Source organism: Theobroma cacao, chromosome 2 (assembly GCF_053813885.1).
Source record: "Theobroma cacao isolate CCN51 chromosome 2, ASM5381388v1, whole genome shotgun sequence".
NCBI classification, from domain to species: domain Eukaryota; kingdom Viridiplantae; phylum Streptophyta; class Magnoliopsida; order Malvales; family Malvaceae; genus Theobroma; species Theobroma cacao.
Window position 1 is genome coordinate 3,909,362 of NC_142640.1, and position 18,851 is coordinate 3,928,212.

Genomic DNA, 18,851 nt, shown 5'->3' on the forward strand with positions numbered 1-18,851 from the left:
TAGCAAGGCACGGCAAACAGTATCAGCTAGATGATCAGTGATCTGTATCGTCTTCTTTTTCCCAATCTTCATTTCCCATTCCTCAAGCGATTCTGAAGAAATTAGCTAATCTAATATTCATCAAAAGCAGCTTCTGCAATTACTGAAAATTCTTTTACTTGAAAACAAACATGATCACGACATCCTGACTCGAGAAAATGAGGTTTGACGGTGCGGAAAGATGTAGCTTTTACCTTGTCTGAAGAAACATTTGTCATTAGAGTTCACTATTCAGACTCCAAAGACAAAGGTTGCGGTGCCTATCAAACCTGCAATTTACAGACAGAAAATTTGAGACCAGATTTGCTGAACCAGATCTTGACAGGACCGACCCCAAAGGCCGAATATCATGGGATGATACCATCCGTCAGATGCTGAGATTCTTCTGAAGGTCGGACGCCTTTTGGGGCCCACTGCAATAATAGAAACAGCACTAGGCTTTCAACTGTTATTCTTTGTCCGAACTCCGAACAGTAACTGCTCTTTTTTCTTCGTAACCTTTTGGTTTCTCTGCTCCAAGTCTTTTAGCTAAGAAGAATGCAAGCCAGAAACCCCTTTTATCCTCCTCTGCACAACCCAAATCTTAAACCCTGCTCTTGCTACTTTTCAACGTTCTTCAACAAACCACCACGACCACCACCACTGTCTTCACCTCGCTTCCACATTTCTCATTTCCCTCCTAAAAACCATCTTAACTGTTTCGTTACAAACTGCATTGCTCCTAACCAAGAACTATCCCATTTCAACACTGAAATTACTAAACAAAATGCTGGCTTTGAAAATATTATCTGTAGGCATTCAACGCCCGACCAAGGATATGAAAAAGAAGAAGAGGAAAGATTGGAAAGTCAGTGTTTATGGAACCAAATGAAGGAAATAGTTAAGTTCTCGGGCCCCGCTACAGGGCTTTGGATTTGTGGGCCATTGATGAGTCTCATTGATACTGCCGTCGTTGGTCAGGGAAGCTTAATTGAGCTTGCTGCTTTAGGTAAATTTTCTTTTTAAAGATTGTTTTTTGTCATTTGGGTATTCATCTTGCGCTTTTGGTTAAATTAGAAAGACAAAAGTCTTTGAAGTTATATTTTTTTGGAAAATGAAGCGGGACTAAATATTTTTTTCTGTTAGCTGAGTGTGGATTGGTTTCCTTGTGGTTTGGAAATGGACAGGCCCTGGAACGGTTCTTTGTGATTATATGAGTAATGTATTTATGTTCCTTTCTGTTGCTACATCAAATGTGGTTGCCACTTCTCTTGCCAGAGAGGTCAGCTTCTTCTACCTGTTAAATAGTTCTATTATTTTGTGTTACAAGATAATCAAAGCATCAATCTTTATCTTTCAAAGTTTTCTTTGTTTAAAGGAAGGACCTAGTGCGTTAGACACCCCTTGGATTTCTAATCGGTCTAAATGTTTTTTGAAAAGCTCTAATCTGTCTAAATCAGAAAGGAAAAGAGAGAGCTAATCGCGGATGAGAGGAGCTAGAAAAGTAGAAGTTACCAAACCATGTTCATTAAGCAGGCTTTACCATCAAAACAAAAACTCGATGAATTTTGCGGTCCTGTGATGTATTTTGACAATAGGCAGTCTTAATTTGCCGTGCCTGTACTTTTCTGTAGCAATTGCAATTATCTATGCTGATTATGTCATTAATGCAATTGATTAGAGTATGGTTTCTCGATGTTGTATGCCATTTGTTTTTGTATTTTAATTAGACACCATGGTGCAGGATAAAAATGAAGTGCAGCATCAAATATCTGTCTTGCTTTTTCTTAGTTTGACTGGTGGCTTCTTCATGCTGTTCTTTACAAAATTCTTTGGTTCATGGGCATTAACTGGTAATTGACAGCTTATGTTTCTTTTGTCACATAAGTTTACATGTTCTGTTTAGCTAGATATTCAGTTTTTTTTTTTTTTCATCACCTTATGGATAACAAGAACCTGTAATGACACCAAGTAATTTCTCATGCTTTCTCCTTTTTTTTTTTTTCAATTTCCAGCTTTTACAGGGCCGAATAATGCACATATTGTACCAGCAGCAAATACATATGTTCAGGTTCACCTTTGACAAGTTTTAATTGTGTTTCATTTCTTGTTTCAAAGTATTAAAAGCATTCCAATAACGTCTAAGATGGGAATTGTTTCCCTCCTCTTTCGTTAATTGTAGTCCGTTAGTATATTCACAAACAAAAAGAATAACAATATTCTAGAGGATTTTTATTCTTATGTTGCTCTCTGTTTAATGCTGTTAATCATTTGAAACAGTTTATGACATCGTCCTCTACTTATTTTATTCTGTTAATTTTTAATTGAACATAATCTTTTCTGTTGATAGATTCGTGGCTTGGCATGGCCTGCAGTTCTTGTTGCATGGGTTGCTCAAAGTGCAAGGTAGATATACACCATTTCTCTTAATCTGGTTGTTTTCTAAACCTTTTTGACAGCCTAATTTGCATCTTTCTAGCTTTTAGGTGTGAAAGTTTCTACATGGGGATGCACATGCATTTTTACTCATGTTAGGATTTTGTCCATATCTTTTTTATTCTGATTTATCCTTTTTCTTCCCCCAGTCTTGGCATGAAAGATTCCTGGGGACCTTTGAAGGCCTTGGCAGTTGCCAGTGCTATAAATGGAATTGGAGATATAGTATCGTGCAGCTTATTAGGCTATGGCATAGCTGGTGCTGCTTGGGCAACGATGGTGTCGCAAGTATACTCAGTGAAAACTTTTTCGTTTATCATTCATAGTTTAATCATCTTTATTTTAACCTGCACAAATTTGTAGATTCTTTCTTTATCTTTAGTTTCAAATTTCTTAAAAACTTGAACCTTGTTGCATCCTAACCAATCTATTTCCCAGATTGTTGCTGCTTATATGATGATCAATTCTCTAAACAAGAAAGGATATAATGCATTTGCAATCTCCATTCCATCACCCAATGACCTTCTAACAATTTTTGGGCTTGCTGCCCCAGTGTTTGTGATGATGATGGCAAAGGTTTGTTGCATTTTAGATTATTCTAAAGCTTTATTTGCTTAATTATGATTTTCTTTTACCTATATATCGTAGGCCTTTTTATGTTTTAGGTAGCTTTCTATGCTCTCCTTATCTATTTTGCTACAAATATGGGTACACACACTGTGGCTGCTCATCAGGTTAGTCAATTCTCTCTGGTAGTTTCGATATCTTTGCTCTCTCATTTCAAAACTGTTGGTTCTTAACTTTGAGTCTGTGCTTCACTGGAGGTCATGATTCAAACCTACTGCATGTGCACTGTGTGGGGTGAGCCTCTCTCCCAAACTGCACAGTCATTTATGCCAGAATTGCTATATGGAATCAACAAAAGTTTACCAAAGGTACTGATGCCAAATCTTCATTTAGTGCTGCAGCCATCTTATCCTTGCATGGTGATTTTATCCACTCAGAGCCACGTTTATGAAATATATCTAAAGAGTTTCTTTCGATAATATTAGTTACGTGGCCATTCTCAATAATTGTTGATAAATGCAGGGGTGTACCTTCCGGTGTGAGTCCTATCATACATCTAGATTGAATAAATTTTTGTCTGCTTGATCTACTAAGTTTATAATGTCAAACAGGCTCAAATGCTGCTAAAGTCACTTGTTATCATTGGAGCTAGCCTAGGACTGCTATTGGGTATAGTTGGAACATCAGTTCCTTGGCTGTTTCCCAATATCTTCACATCTGACCAGAAGGTCGTACAGGAGGTTAGTTCTTGCAATTTTCAACTTTATGACCTTCTCTATATTCCTTTTGTACAAGTTGTCACCATTTCTGTGGTAGTCCTATGAAACGTTAGAAGTGAAAGATCCAGAGTAGTATTGCTCTGTCTCTACTCTCTAGTACTTTCAATATGAGGAGATTACATTACCTACAATTCCAAGCTTTAGCTGAAGAGAATGGATACTTAATTGCAGATGCACAAAGTGCTGGCACCTTACTTTATTGCACTTGCAGTGACACCAGCCACTCACAGCCTTGAGGGGACATTGTTGGTATGTTTTATATACCCTTTTCCTTTTAGTCCTTCCATGAAGTTTTCATGAGTTTCTCTTTTATGTGTCTATGCCCAGATTTTATTTGAAATTATGTTTGAAGTGCCAGTCTGTTAGCTCATAGTATGCATAATATTATCAGATGCGTGCTGAAATCTGATGTCTTCCACTAATTTTGCTCGAGTAAAGATCATCTAAAGTTGATCACTAAGAAAACTGCCACTTTTACTTGCTTTTGTTGTTTGGGAACTAAACCCAGAGGGTGGTGAGCAGTTTCTTTGCTGATATGATTCTCAGTCCTAGTTTGCTTCAGCCATTATCTATATTATTCATGGTTCAATGCTTCATGATAAAGCGGTTACATTAGAGCATCTAGAATTTTATATTCAAGCTCATATTCTAGCATTATAACATTTCCCCTTGCAGGCAAGGCGAGATCTTAAATTTGTTAGCTTATCAATGAGTGGATGCTTTTCTTTGGGTGCTGCCGTACTACTGGTGAGGATCTGTTTCAAAATCCTTTATTTTCTTTCTTAAAACTTATTCAAATTGCTCATCCATTATGCTCCACTGTTTCTACTCTTGGTGCCAGCTGCTAAGCAGCGGAGGGTATGGCTTGCCAGGTTGCTGGTATACCCTCTTAGGATTTCAATGGGTAAGAGCACTATCCTCACTCTGCAATGATGCATATGATACCTACTTGGATCAACTTGAAAGCAACTTTCTTTTTTGATTCCAGGCTCGATTTTTCCTCTCTCTCCAACGCCTTCTTTCAGCTCATGGCATACTTGACTCTGAAGATTTGAACAAGTATAGACAGGAGAATCTAAAAGCTGCCTAGTTTATCATTGTTATGAGATGAATCAGAGGTACAATCAGCTGCCCTTTGCTGGAGAATCAAATTCCTTACTTCTCACCTCTAACTTTGATTGAGCTACTGCAGAATCAGCCTATGCATTTTATCGTTGGCCACTGAGGATTAGGTCCTCATGATTCTTTTATGCCTCTGATGAGGCTTTTAGGATCCTTTCTCTTTTATTTCAACAGCAAATTATAATTGCGAAATCTTAATTCTCATTACTGCATGTTATCAACCCCCACGGAATTCCAACCCACTTGTTAAGTTAAGCTGATTTGATGCCTGCTACATTTTTAATGGAGTTATCAACGGGCCAGGCAAACGGCTCCAAGGCTGTAGATCAGAGCTGTGCTAGTTTTAGGATAATGCATTTTATTCCAATCTCATTCAAAGATCATTAAAATATGTACATTAACTTTTCAATCTTTGATTTTCCATTGTTGAATTGCCAACATTGTGAGCATTTGTTACTTCATTTTCTTTTCTGGTACTCTGACGCCCTCCTTTTGTCTCCCAGTCTTGGTATGAAAGATTCCTGGGGACCATTGAAAGCTTTGGCAGTTGCCAGTGCCATAAATGGCATTGGTGATGTTGTCCTCTGCATCTTTTTAGGCTATGGTATTGCTGGTGCAGCATGGGCAACAATGGTTTCACAGGTGCCAATGGAAATTTGAAAATGACAACACAGATCCAAATTTCCTGTGTGTATACATTTTAAGTGTTAATTGACCGGGAAATTCTTTTGACACCGCCACTTACCAGCATATGTTCTAGGTTGTTGCAGCTTATATGATGATTGAAGCTCTGAACAAGAAAGGGTACAATGCATTTTCCATCTCCATTCCATCACTCAATGAGCTGCTGGCTGTGCTAACGCTTGCTGCTCCAGTATTTGTAACTATGATGTCAAAGGTTTACATTAAACTTCATTTAATAGCACTATCTGGTTCTCTGTGATCATCTCCTTTCATCTGAGACAGTTTGGTGTTGTTTTAGGTAGCTTTTTACTCTCTGCTTATATATTTTGCCACGTCTATGGGCACACATACTGTTGCTGCTCATCAGGTGAGATATACTCACACTTGTTATTTTTGGTCAGTTTCTTCTTGCATTGCTAAAAGTCAATAACCATTATTTTGTCAACTTACTTTTTCACTAGGTCATGCTTCAAACACTCAGCATGTGCACTGTATGGGGTGAGCCTATCTCTCAAAGTGCACAGTCATTTATGCCTGAGTTGATATGTGGAGTCAATCGTAATCTGTCAAAGGTTCATTATCTCAAATTTTAATCTTAGGCTGATTGTGTCACGCCCCAAGCCCGAGACATGATAGGCGCCGTATACCTGTAAGATATAATCTCACAGACATGCAAGACTTTAAAACATATATCTTATACCAATTACTAATAGAGACTGATATACCCTAAGAATATAATGGTTCATAAAACTAAATCTGTCGATAAAAATTCAAAGATCATAATTCAACAATGTTCAGAATCAAATCTCCAAAACCATAAAGCTATTATGTCAAAATAAAAGTCTGAACACTAATTACGATAGTTCGATGTTCATAATATTTAAATAAATCTTAGACAATTTAAATGCTACTAGATTAAACATCACTCTTCGAAATTCTCGCGTGGTTGACCAAATCACAACTTGAAAAAATTGAAAGAATGGGTGAGTTCAACTACTCAGTAAGTAACTAACATCCCTTCAGCCGGATTAAGCACGCTTAAAACATTTAGGTCAAAATATCTTTATAAATGCCAAGACAAAATATTAGGTAATCTTATTTAGAATCATATACTTCAAAATTTTCACATTCAAATAACAGAACAATATATATATTCACAATATTTAAATTTTAATGGTCTCCTATAACATACTACGATCACACTTAATTCATGTGGCATAGGTCAAAAATAGAATCACAATTAACTCCGGTGGCACGGGTCAGAAGCATATCAAAAGCAACCATTGGTTGCACTGAACAGATATCACAAATATCATTATTCTGTAACTAGTGGTGCGGTTGGGAGATCTATCTCTAATCACAGAATACATGTCGACATGGTCAACATTTAACCCCAATTGGCAAGGTCAGAGCATAGCTATATTAGGAGACAAAATATAAATATATATTTTTAGATTACTCAAAGTTCATAAAACAGTATATCAAATTTCTCAAGCATATCTCATACACCACAAAAGCACATTTGTTTCAGACTAAATATTTGTATTTATATTTGCGAAAACATATATGCATACATTATTCAAAGTCATGAACAAATTTCAAAATTAGAAATCACATTTTGCATAAACCACATTCTAAATCCAACATATACTCTCATATACATATACATTTTGCATGCTCAATCCGATTTTTAATAAATCATAAGACAAAATATATATCTCATGTACAAATTCAGATTGAGGCTAATTTTTAAGGTGTGAAAACACCGAAGGGATATCAGTCACTTACCTGATCTTATTAATTTCACTTTCAAGTAGCAAATCCGAAAATCCTTCTAGTAGCCTAATATTTCGAGAAACACATACATACAAAAATTAGAACTGAATTTGCAAACAGATCCTACAATGCGACTTTTCGTTGACCATCCTAAGCACATAGGGTGTATACCGACTTCTATTACAATTTAGAAACATTTTTTTTAGTTAATAAGGTAATATTTTATTATTATATATATTTTTGAATTAAACAAAATTTCCAAGAAGGTTGAAAATTACACTTAAATCATAAAATCAGTAAGAATTTTAATTTCAGATAGAGAAATAACACTAATTTCTTTTGTAAAAAAATCATATTTATAATTTTTCATAATTTTTTTATATTTTAATAAAATTTACTAATTTAAGAAATAAATTTATAAAATGCAAATATATATACTTTTAGATATAAAAATATAGTAGAAATCACATATCCAGTATTCTTGAAGTTTCCAACAGAATTTATCATATATTAATTAAAATCGAATTTTAAAAATTTTTTTTGAAAAGATTAAAAGAATTTTTTTTTCTGAAATTTTCAAAATCCAGATGGTCAATTGGGCCACTTTGTGCACTTGTAACTTTTAACTCAAAAATTTTCCAGTAATGAAATCAATACCAATATGAAGTATTCATATCATACTACAACACCAAAATTTGTTTCGATTAAAAAGAACACAAAATTCCCAAGTTTTGAAAGCCAAAATTTTCAAAATTATCACAAAAATACCCAGATTTTTGGATTTCTAGTATCAACGAGCTTACTTTGAGACTTCAATTCTCTTAGCACAAGACGCTTCTAATCGAGCCATTGACGCCAAATTAAACACCTAATTTCATACTACAAAAGCCCTCAAAGAAACAACCAAAAACATTGTCGGAATATGGAGTTTCGGTGATCCAAAGTCGGGCTGTCAAAACTGCTGAAAATCATATTTCTAATTAACTTCAAAAATTCATATCTTCCTAACCACAAGGTCAAACAAGATGCTACAAACACCATTGGAAAGATCTTTTCAAGACCTTTCCATTGGTACCCATCATGCCACCGGAAAGTTATCGAAAAAATACCGGACTTGAATAAAAGGTAAAGTGATACAAATAATTTAGGGCCTTTTGTACCCAAATTATGAAAATATAATCCCAAACATATCTTAATCAGTAATCTCTTTCCCTTTTTTCTGTTTTTCTTTTTCCCTGTATCAAGCTTTTCTGACTACCTGTTGTTTGAGTATGATGAACAAACTGACATGAGTTTTTATCTATTCTTAAACTAACCTATCCACTAACTTAAACGTAAAATAAACTGGCTCTTAATCTCACTAACGTAAACGTGAGAAATAAACTGACTTTAATTAAACTTCTTTATTTACTAAAAAACCCCTTTTTTTATTTCCTAATTATTAAAGCACCAAAGGTCATAACTGTAAATAAATAAAATACTAAAATAATATCTACTTATTATTTTTATAAAACTATAGCTTAATAAATTTAAATGTTTTATAATAAATACTTTGTGAGGGGTATTACATCCTCCCCTCCTTAAAAAGAGTTTAGTCTCTTAAACTCTTACCTTGGTCGTCAAAAAGGTGGGGATACTTCTCTTTGATATTTTCTTCCAACTCTCATGTCGCTTCTCGTTCTGTATGATTACTCCATTGGATCTTAACATAGGGAATAGTTTGCCTTCTTAGAACTTGCTCCTTTCTATCCACAATACGTATAGGACGCTTATCATAGGACAAATCTTCTCTAAGTCTCAAAGGAGTTAACTCTACCACATTACCAGGATCCGAAATATACTTTCTCAACAAAGAAACATGAAACACGTTATGCACTCCCGATAGAGCAAGTGGAAGTGCCAATCTATAAGCCACCTCACTAACCTTATCCAAAATCTCAAACGGACCCACATAACGAGGACTAAGTTTTCCTCGAATTCCAAATCGCATTACTCCTCTAGCAGGGGAAACTCGAAGAAACACATGATCTTCAACCTCAAATTCTAACTTCCTTCTTCTATTGTCTGCATAACTTTTCTGTCTACTTTGAGCCGTACGAAGATGTTCTCTGATCAACTGAACCTTCTCAACTGCTTGCTGAATAAGATCCAGACCCAATAACTGTCTTTCACCCACATCATCCAAACAAAGAGGTGATCTACACTTCCTACCATACAAAACTTCAAATTGAGCCATTTGGATACTAAACTGATAGCTATTATTATAAGCAAATTCCACCCACAACAAGTGTCGATCCCAAGAACCCCCAAAATTCATGACATAAGCTCTCAACATGTCCTCAAGAATTTGATTAATTCTCTCGGACTGACCATCTGTTTGGGGATGAAAACCAGTACTAAAATTAAGTCTGGTACCCAAAGCTTTATGCAGAGTCTCCCAAAATTTTGCCACAAATCGAGAATCTCGATCAGATACAATGGACACTGGCACCCCATGTAGTCTCACAATCTGCTCCATATACAACTCTGCTAACTTTTCCAACGACATTCCCATACGAATAGCCAAGAAGTGAGCAGATTTTGTTTATCTATCCACAATCACATAGATGCCATCATTACCTTTCGGGGTTCTTGGTAAACCAGATATAAAGTCTATAGTAATTCGTTCCCATTTTCATTCTAGAATAGGGAGGGGTTGTAACAATCTTACTGGCCTCTAATGTTGAGCCTTGACTTGTTGACATGTCAAACATTTAGCTACAAACTATGCAATCTCCCTTTTCATATTGCTCCACCAAAAAGTGTTCTTCAAATCTCTATACATCTTGGTACCTCCAAGATGGATTGTATAATTACTATAATGAGCTTCCTCCAAAATTTCTCTCTTCAATTCTGCATCATCGAGGACACAAATCCTATCACCAAACCTCAAAGAGCCATCATCATGAATTTTAAAGTCTGGTTTCAAACCAGATTCAACCCCAAGTTTAATGTGTTGAAGTCGAGGATCATCTGCTTGGGCTGTCTTAATTCGGTGAATTAAAGTTGGTTGTACTCGTAGGTTAGTCAATAATGCTCCAGAACCATGCACACGTACACCAATATCCATCCTCCGCAAGTCCTCCAAAATCTATTTTTGGGAAGTAATCATTGCAGCCATATTCCCAGAAGTCTTCCTACTTAAAGCATCAGTAACTCTATTCGCCTTACTTGGGTGGTAACTGATGGTCAAGTCATAATCCTTCAACAATTCTAACCATCTTCTCTATCGCATATTCAGCTTTTTCTGCTTGAAGATACTTCAAACTTTTATGATCTATAAAGACCTCACAAAACTCACCATACAAATAATGTTGCCAAATCTTTAAGGCGAAACCACTGCTGCCAACTCCAAATCATGACTAGGATAATTCTCCTCATAAGGTTTTAACTGCCTAGAAGCATAAGCAATCACCTTATCATCCTGCATAAGAACACACCCAAGTTCCTTTTTGGAAGCGTCACTGTAAACAACAAATCCCTTATCACTAGTAGGTATGGTAAGTATAGGAGCGGATACTAATCTTTTCTTTAACTCCTCAAAGCTCCTTTCATAGTCATTTGTCCACTCGAAGTAAACCCCTTTTCGTACCAATCTGGTCAAAGGCAAGGCAATACGAGAAAAATCCTCTACAAATCACCTATAGTATCCTGCTACGCCCAGAAAACTGTGAATCTTTGAAACACTATTTGGTTGCTTCCAAGTCACTACTGCTTCAACTTTCTTTGAATCCACCGAAATCCCATCCTTCGACACCACATGCCTAAGGAAAGCAACACTAGAAAGCTAGAAATCACATTTCTTCAATTTAGCAAACAACTGCTTCTACCTCAAAGTCTCTAAAACAACCCTTAAATGTTTTCATGATCTGTTGAGCTAGGGGAATACACTAGAATATCATCAATAAAAACAACCACAAACTTATCCAAATAAGGTTTGAAAACCCTATTCATCAAGTCCATAAAAGCACGTGGAGCATTTGTCAATCCAAAAAGCATAACAAGGAACTCATAATGCCCATATCGGGTACGAAAAGCAGTTTTAGGGACATCTTTAATTCTCACCTTCAACTGATGGTAACCAGACCGAAGATCAATTTTGGAGAACACTTGAGTGCCTTTTAATTGATCAAACAAATCATCTATCCGAGGTAAAGGATACCTATTCTTCACGGTTGCCTTATTTAACTCTCGATAATCAATGCACAACCTCATACTCCCATCTTTTTTCTTCACAAATAACGCTAGCGCTCCCCAAGGAGATACACTAGGTCTAATAAAACCCTTATCAAGGAGTTCTTGCAACTGCTCTTTCAACTCTTTCAATTCTGCAGGAGTCATTCTATAAGGAGCTTTAAAAATAGGACCAATTCCTAGAACCAAATCAATAGAGAAATTAATCTCTCTATCAGGAGGTAAACTAGGTAGATCTTCAGGAAAAAACATCAGGAAATTCCCTCACAATAGAAATCCCTTCAATCCTCAACTCCTTCATTCTAGTGTCTGTAACAGCTGTCAAAAATCCTTTACAACCACTAGCAAGCAATCGCCTAGCTTTCAAAGCAGAGATGACTCGCAAATGAGTGTAAGTACCACTACCACAAAAACAAAAAGGTGTTTCTTTAGGGATCTCAAAGTCCACCTTTTTCCCTCGACAGTCAACTTTTGCAAAGTTTGCAGCTAACCAATCCATCCCCAGAATTACAACAAAATCTTGCATATCTAAAACATGAAGATCTGCAAGCAATTCTCTATCATCAATCCTTACCACACATATCTTACAAATCTGATCTGAGATAATTTCACCTCTAACTGGAGTGTCTACGCATAATTCATAATCTAGAAGCATACAAGGCAAAGCAAACTTTCGAACAAATGCAGCAGATACAAAAGAATGAGATGCAGCAGTATCAAACAACACATGAGCAAAAGCTGAGGCAACTAACAGTGTACTTGAGACAACGGTGTTGGATGCCTCTGCATCTGACTGAGTGATAGCATAAGCATGCCCCTAAGTGCGAGGTCTTCTCACTTTTTGATGTCCAGAAGAAGGTGCCTGCGTAGTCTAAACAACATGAGTGGGCTGAGTCCTTTGCGTTGTAGTTTCAAAGGTTCGAGAGTTTTGTGGCTTCTGCACAGATTGAGATTCTGGGAGAACTAAAGGACAATCAGCAATACGATGACCTAATTGGCCACATCTAAAACAAGCATCAGTAACACGCCTACATTTAGCCGTTCGATGTCCTCCACCACACACTGAACACCTAGGCCCTTGTTGGGATGTCTTACCATGGTACGATTGAGTCCCTCGAGGAGGAAATCTATCCTTAAAAGTAACAGAAGCTCGAGACCTTTCAGTAGCTTGAAATTTAGAAAGACTACTAAAAGCTCTCTTACCTCTAAAGTCTGAATCTCTGACCCTCTTTTTCTGAAAATCCTTCCTTGCCTCCTGAGTCTCTCTCCATACAGCATTTAAGGATTTTGCCCTATCAACCACTTCATTATAGCTGATCAAGTACAATGGAGCTAAGCCTTTGCGCATGTGAGCATTCAAACCATTTTCGAACCTCTTGGCCCTACTTCATCGTCAGAAACCAAAGCAGTGGCAAACTTGGACAACCGATCAAACTCAGCCTTATAGTCATCCACTGTCATACTACCCTGAACCAGATTAAGGAATTCCCTCTCCAACTATAACAGCTTGCTCCGAGAAAAATACTTGGCATAAAAGGTGCTGCGAAAATTCCCCCAACTGAAGAACTCAAGGTCATTCTCATGAGTGCGCGTTACTCTTTTCCACCAATTATATGCACTTCCTTGCAATGGATAGACTGCGAATCTAACTTTATCTTGATCACTGGAATGCATGGCATCAAAAGCTTTCTCCATCTCCTCAATCCATAATTATGCATCATCCGGGTTTGTGGAACCCTTGAAATGAGGAGGGGTTATCTTCTTAAACTCACCCAAGGCCTTCCAGTCAGAAAAATTGTCAACCTATTGGACCGGTTGTAGGTGTTGTCGTTGCTCCCTAACCAAACCAGCTACCTTATGTATCAAGTTCAACACTCTATCATCATATCCAGCCACAACACCTTGTGTCCCCTCGATCGGGTTCGCAGGAGGTTGGTCAATTTCAACGGCCATCTGAGCATATGATGTTTCAACATCATCTTGATTTTGGATTAAAAGATTTTGAATTCTCTCAGAACGAGACCTCCTAGCACCAACTACTCTAGCACTAGCCACAAGTTCAGCGAGATTAGGCTTGCAGTCTCGACAAGGAGGCATATTGATTTTTCATAACAAGGAAAATTAACATTAGCATTTTTTTTACACTAACACAAAGTAACCATAAAAGTATAACAAACATGAATGGAGGGAAAACGTCCCAATCCTATTTTTTTTTCTACCCATCTCTCGAATCTCGCACAAGTGTTATGTAACTAGGTAATTATGCCTAACTTAGCTCTGATACCACTAAATCTGTCACACCCCAAGCTCGAGACATGATAGACGTTGCATACTTGTAATAAATAATCTCATAGACATGCAAGGCTCTAAAACATATATCTTATACCAATTACTAATAGAGACTGATATACCCGAAAAATATAATGGTTCATAAAACTAAATCTGTCGATAGAAATTTCGAGGATCATAATTCAACAATATTCAAAATCAAATCTCCAAAACCATAAAGCTACTATATCAAGATAAAAGTCTGAACACTAATTACGATAGTTCGATGTTCATAATATTTAAATAAATCCTAAACAATTTAAATGCTACTAGATTAAACATCACTCTCCGAAATTCTCGTGTGATTGACCAAATTACAACCTGAAAAAATTGAAGGAATGGGTGAGTCTAACTACTCAACAAGTAACTAACATTCTTTCAGTCGGATTAAGCATGCTTAAGACATTTAGGCCAAAATATTATTTATAAATGCCAAGACAAAATATTGGGTAATCTTATTCAAAATCATATACTTCAAAATTTTCACATTCAAATAACAGAATAATATATATATTCACAATATTTAAATTTTAATTATCTCTTGTAACATGCTACGACCACACTTGAACCCTGTGGCATAGGTCAAAAATAGAATCATAATTAACCCCGATGGCACGGGTCAGAAGCATATCAAAAGCAACCATTGGCTGCACTGAACAGATATCACAAATACCACTATTCTGTAACTAGTAGTGCGATTGGGAGATCAATCTCTAATCACAGAATACATGTTGACATGGCCAATATTTAACCCCTATTGGCAGGGTCAGAGCATAGCCATATTAAGAGACAAAACAGAAATATATATATTTAGATTACCCAAAGTTCATAAAACAGAATATCAAATTTCTCAAGCATATCTCATACACCACAAAAGCACATTTGTTTCAGACTCAATATTTGTGTTTATATTTGCGAAAACATATATGCATACATTATACAAAGTCATGAACAAATTTCAAAATCAAAAAGCACATTTTGTATAAACCACATTCTAAATCCAACATATACTCTCATATACATATACATTTTGCATGTTCAACTCGATTTTTAATAAATTATAGGACAAAATATTATATCTCATGTATAAATTCATATTGAGGCTAATTTTTAAGGTGTGAAAACACCGAAGGGATATCAATCACTTACCTGATTTTGTTAATTTTACTTTCAAGTAGCAAATCTGAAAATCCTCCTAGTAGCTTAATATTTCGAGAAACACATATATACAAAAATTAGAACTGAATTTGCAAATAGATCCTACAAGACGACTTTCCGTTGACCATCTTAAGCACTTAGGGTGTATAGCGATTTCTATTACAATTTAGAAACATTTTTTTTTTTGTTAATAAGGTAATATTTTATTATTATATATATTTTTGAATTAAACAAAATTTCCAATAAGGTTGAAATTAAACTTAAATCATAAAATCAGTAAGAATTTTAATTTCAGATAGAGAAATAACACTAATTTCACTTGTAAAAAAATCATATTTATAATTTTTCATAAATTTTTTATATTTTAATAAAATTTACTAATTTAAGAAATAAATTTATAAAATATAAATATATATACTTTTAGATATAAAAATATAGTAGAAATCACATATCCAGTATTTTTGAAGTTTACAACAGAATTTATCATATATTAATTAAAATCAAATTTTAAAAAAAAATTAAAAAGATTAAAAGAATTTTTTTTTTCTGGAATTTTCAGAATCCAGATGGCCAATTGGGCCACTTTGTGCACTTGTAACTTTTACCTCAAAAATTTTCCACTAATGAAATCAATACCAATATGAAGTATTCATATCATACTACAACACCAAAATTTGTTTCGATTAAAAAGAACACAAAATTCTCAAGTTTCGAAAGCCAAAATTCTCAAAATCGTCACAAAAATACTCAGATTTTTGGATTTTCAGTATCAACGAGCCTAATTTGAGGCGTCAATTCTCTTAGCACAGGAAGCTTCTAACAGAGCCATTGATGCCAAATTAAACACCTAATTTCATACTACAAAAGCCCTCAAGAAACGACCAAAAACATTACCGGAATATGGAGTTCCGGTGACCCAAAGTCGGGCTGTCAAAACTGTTGAAAACTAGATTTTTAATTAATTTCAAAAATTCATATCTTCCTAACCAAAAAGCCAAATAAGATGCTACAAAAACTTTTAGAAAGATCTTTTCAAGACCTTTCCATTGGTACCCATCATGCCACCGGAAAGTCATCGAAAAAGTACCGAAAAAGTACCGGACTTGAATAAAAGGTAAAGGGATACAAATAATTCAGGACCTTTTGTGCCCAAACTATGAAAATATAATCTCAAACATACCTTAATCAATAATCTCTTTCCCTTTTCTCTGTCTTTCTTTTTCCCTGATATCAAGCTCTTCTAACTGCTTGTTGTTTGAGTCTGATGAACAAACTAATGTAAGTTTCTGTCTATTCTTAAATTAACCTATCTACTAACTTAAATGTGAAATAAACTGACCTTTAATCCCACTAACTTAAACGTAAGAAATAAATTGACTTTAATTAAACTTTTTTATTTACTAAAAGACCCTTTTCTTTATTTCCTAATTATTAAAGCACCAAAGGTCATGACTGTAAATAAATAAAATATTAAAATAATATCTATTTATTATTTTTATAAAATTATAGCTTAATAAATTTAAATATTTTATAATAAATACTTTGTGAGGGGTATTACAAATTGCCTCTTCCCTGCCTCAACAGCACTGATGTACACCATAGAGTATCTAGTACAACATCTTTCTATGAGGATGTTGTCCTCTAACGTGTGTTGAATTGTTTATGATATCAAACAGGCTAGAGTGCTGCTGAAATCACTTGTCACCATTGGTGCTACACTTGGACTGGTATTAGGGATTATTGGAACTGCAGTTCCTTGTTTCTTTCCCAATATCTTTACACCTGATCCCAAGGTCATACAGGAGATTAGTTCATGTTTCTCTAACTTGTAATCTATCGTTTCCTGTTTCCACCAGTCAATGCTGTTTGTTGCATCATGAGCAGAAAAGAATCTGCATTAGGTCTATGTTCCTGTTCTGATATAACTCCCAGAGATTCAAACCTGAATATTTTCCTATTTGCTAAACATCTTGTGTCTATTTTCACTAGAAAACTGAGACTTCCTGTTGGTCTTGGATTGAAGGTATAGGATATGAACAAAATGGTATTTAACATTTATGACATGTGGATCCTTTAAGTAGTTGATCCTTGGTATTTCATTTTTGTGTACATGCAGATGCACAAGGTGCTGTTACCATACTTTCTGGCATTAGCTGTGACCCCAAGCACTCACAGCCTTGAAGGCACTTTGCTAGTATGTTTCTTTAATTAAGTTTGAATATCTCGATTCAAAATAACTTGGTTTGCCAGTTGTCCATATCATGCTTCATCATGAGAATTAATGACAAAACATGTGCCAACTTCTCTAATTTACATCCTATCATCACAAATCCATTTGCTTTTTGTAGGCTGGACGAGAGCTTAGATTTATTAGCATGTCAATGAGTGGATGCTTTGCTTTTGGTGCACTTATACTGCTGGTAGAGATCCGTTCCCTTGTCCCCTATTGACTACTGTTTATCTCATACGTTGCTTGGATTATGCAGTAAAATCATCCTAACTTTATGTGTTCCCAGCTTGTGAGTACTAGAGTATATGGCTTGCCAGGGTGCTGGTTTGCAATTGTGGGGTTCCAATGGGTAAGAGTAACCATTCTAACATTTGCATTCAGGCCATTTGTTTCAGATGATTTGAATGCTGAAATTCTAACTTTTTCAGGCTCGATTCTCCCTCTCCCTTCAACGTCTTCTTTCTCCCAATGGCATACTCTACTCTGAAGATTTGAGACAATATGAAGTGAAGAAGCTGAGAGCGGCTTAGTTTCAGAATCCAACAGTTGTAGAACCTTATGCCATTGACTACTATCAGATGCCATGCATCTTATGTGCGTAGATTGCTTTGCGCCCAATAAGGAGCCCAAAAGAAGCATATAGCCATAAGCAGTGTTATGTTTAATCTTTTATATAAGACAATTTGTAAATCCCTGCTTTATTCAGAATTTTAGTGCAAGGAGTAAAAAACTTTGATCATCCCCGCCGTAAAAACGAACGTGATCTTGACATACCAACTAGAGAAAATGCCGTTTTGGGTTGCAGAAGACGTAGCTTTTACCTCGTCTTAAGAAACATTTCTCGTTACAGTTCAGTGTTCAGACTTTAAAAATATGGGATGGGGGGGCACTGTACCTGCAAATACGAATGTTAACTGGGGAGCTTCTGGTCAGGGATCATCATCTGTTTATCCAAATCCAAGTTGGGCTGCACCTGGCCAACGACAAGTGCCAGGGAATGCAAATTCAGGTTGTGCTGCTCCTGGGAATGCAATGCCAGGGTGGGCACCACCTGGCCAAGGGTCTACCGTTGTTAATGCCAGTTCTGGATGGGTTGTGTTGATAAATGGTGAGTTTCTGGAAAAAATGATGAACCAGAAAACAGAGAGAAATCGAGAGAAGGAGAGATAGAACAATTCTTTGATTTAAAACGATATAATGCTCACAGTTTCAATAAACAACCCAGCAACACTTATATTTTGTTGAGGGAGGTGAGAGAAAGATAACAATAACAAATAGTAAAAGACCACCTGGCCACTACAAGCATCGGAGAGAATATTGAGCATTGGGGAGAGCAAAAATATTCTTCTCTGACAGCTAATATGCCAGCAACTATTAACAAACTCAAACGACATAGTTTTACCAGACTATGAGCAAAGAAACAGAAATAATAAAAACGACATGGACAATAAAACTAAACGACAAAAACTTTAAAAAAGGACATGACATGGTCACGTGCCCTTGGTCTTCTTCTTCACTGT

At 35.9% G+C, this 18,851-nt stretch overlaps 2 protein-coding genes across 4 annotated transcripts; both read left to right on the forward strand.

Moving 5' to 3' along the window:
* Positions 1-5,564, forward strand: LOC148763935 (protein DETOXIFICATION 46, chloroplastic-like). 3 transcript variants are annotated; one of them, XM_088803244.1, is made up of 15 exons: positions 1-1,027; positions 1,206-1,300; positions 1,763-1,871; positions 2,034-2,089; positions 2,369-2,424; positions 2,604-2,742; positions 2,893-3,030; positions 3,120-3,188; positions 3,279-3,389; positions 3,633-3,761; positions 3,972-4,049; positions 4,476-4,547; positions 4,642-4,704; positions 4,789-4,918; positions 5,426-5,564. In XM_088803244.1, the coding sequence occupies exons 1-14, from the start codon at positions 577-579 to the stop codon at positions 4,888-4,890; spliced, it is 1,668 nt and encodes a 555-aa protein (XP_088659370.1). In that variant the 5' UTR covers positions 1-576; the 3' UTR covers positions 4,891-4,918; positions 5,426-5,564. The 3 variants fall into 3 exon arrangements, with proteins under 3 accessions (XP_088659370.1, XP_088659371.1, XP_088659372.1); XM_088803246.1 differs by having other exon boundaries at positions 928-1,027; positions 1,165-1,300; XM_088803245.1 differs by lacking the exon at positions 5,426-5,564 and having other exon boundaries at positions 4,789-5,244.
* Positions 5,313-18,070, forward strand: LOC148763936 (protein DETOXIFICATION 46, chloroplastic-like). Its single transcript, XM_088803247.1, has 7 exons — positions 5,313-5,564; positions 5,683-5,820; positions 5,905-5,973; positions 17,218-17,295; positions 17,450-17,521; positions 17,618-17,680; positions 17,760-18,070. Exons 1-7 carry the CDS (start codon positions 5,313-5,315, stop codon positions 17,859-17,861), a joined length of 774 nt encoding a protein of 257 aa, XP_088659373.1. The 3' UTR covers positions 17,862-18,070.
* Positions 18,071-18,851: the final 781 nt, after the last annotated feature.

Bases quoted from the DNA above. Each gene is read 5' to 3' on its own strand.
- LOC148763935 (XM_088803244.1), top strand. From the start codon at position 577: ATGCAAGCCAGAAACCCCTTTTATCCTCCTCTGCACAACCCAAATCTT. The intron at 2,425-2,603 runs GTAGATATACAC...TTCTTCCCCCAG, and splicing joins TGGGTTGCTCAAAGTGCAAG to TCTTGGCATGAAAGATTCCT. The intron at 3,390-3,632 runs GTACTGATGCCA...AATGTCAAACAG, and splicing joins TCAACAAAAGTTTACCAAAG to GCTCAAATGCTGCTAAAGTC.
- LOC148763936 (XM_088803247.1), top strand. From the start codon at position 5,313: ATGTACATTAACTTTTCAATCTTTGATTTTCCATTGTTGAATTGCCAA. The intron at 17,522-17,617 runs GTAGAGATCCGT...ATGTGTTCCCAG, and splicing joins TTGGTGCACTTATACTGCTG to CTTGTGAGTACTAGAGTATA. The intron at 17,681-17,759 runs GTAAGAGTAACC...TAACTTTTTCAG, and splicing joins CAATTGTGGGGTTCCAATGG to GCTCGATTCTCCCTCTCCCT.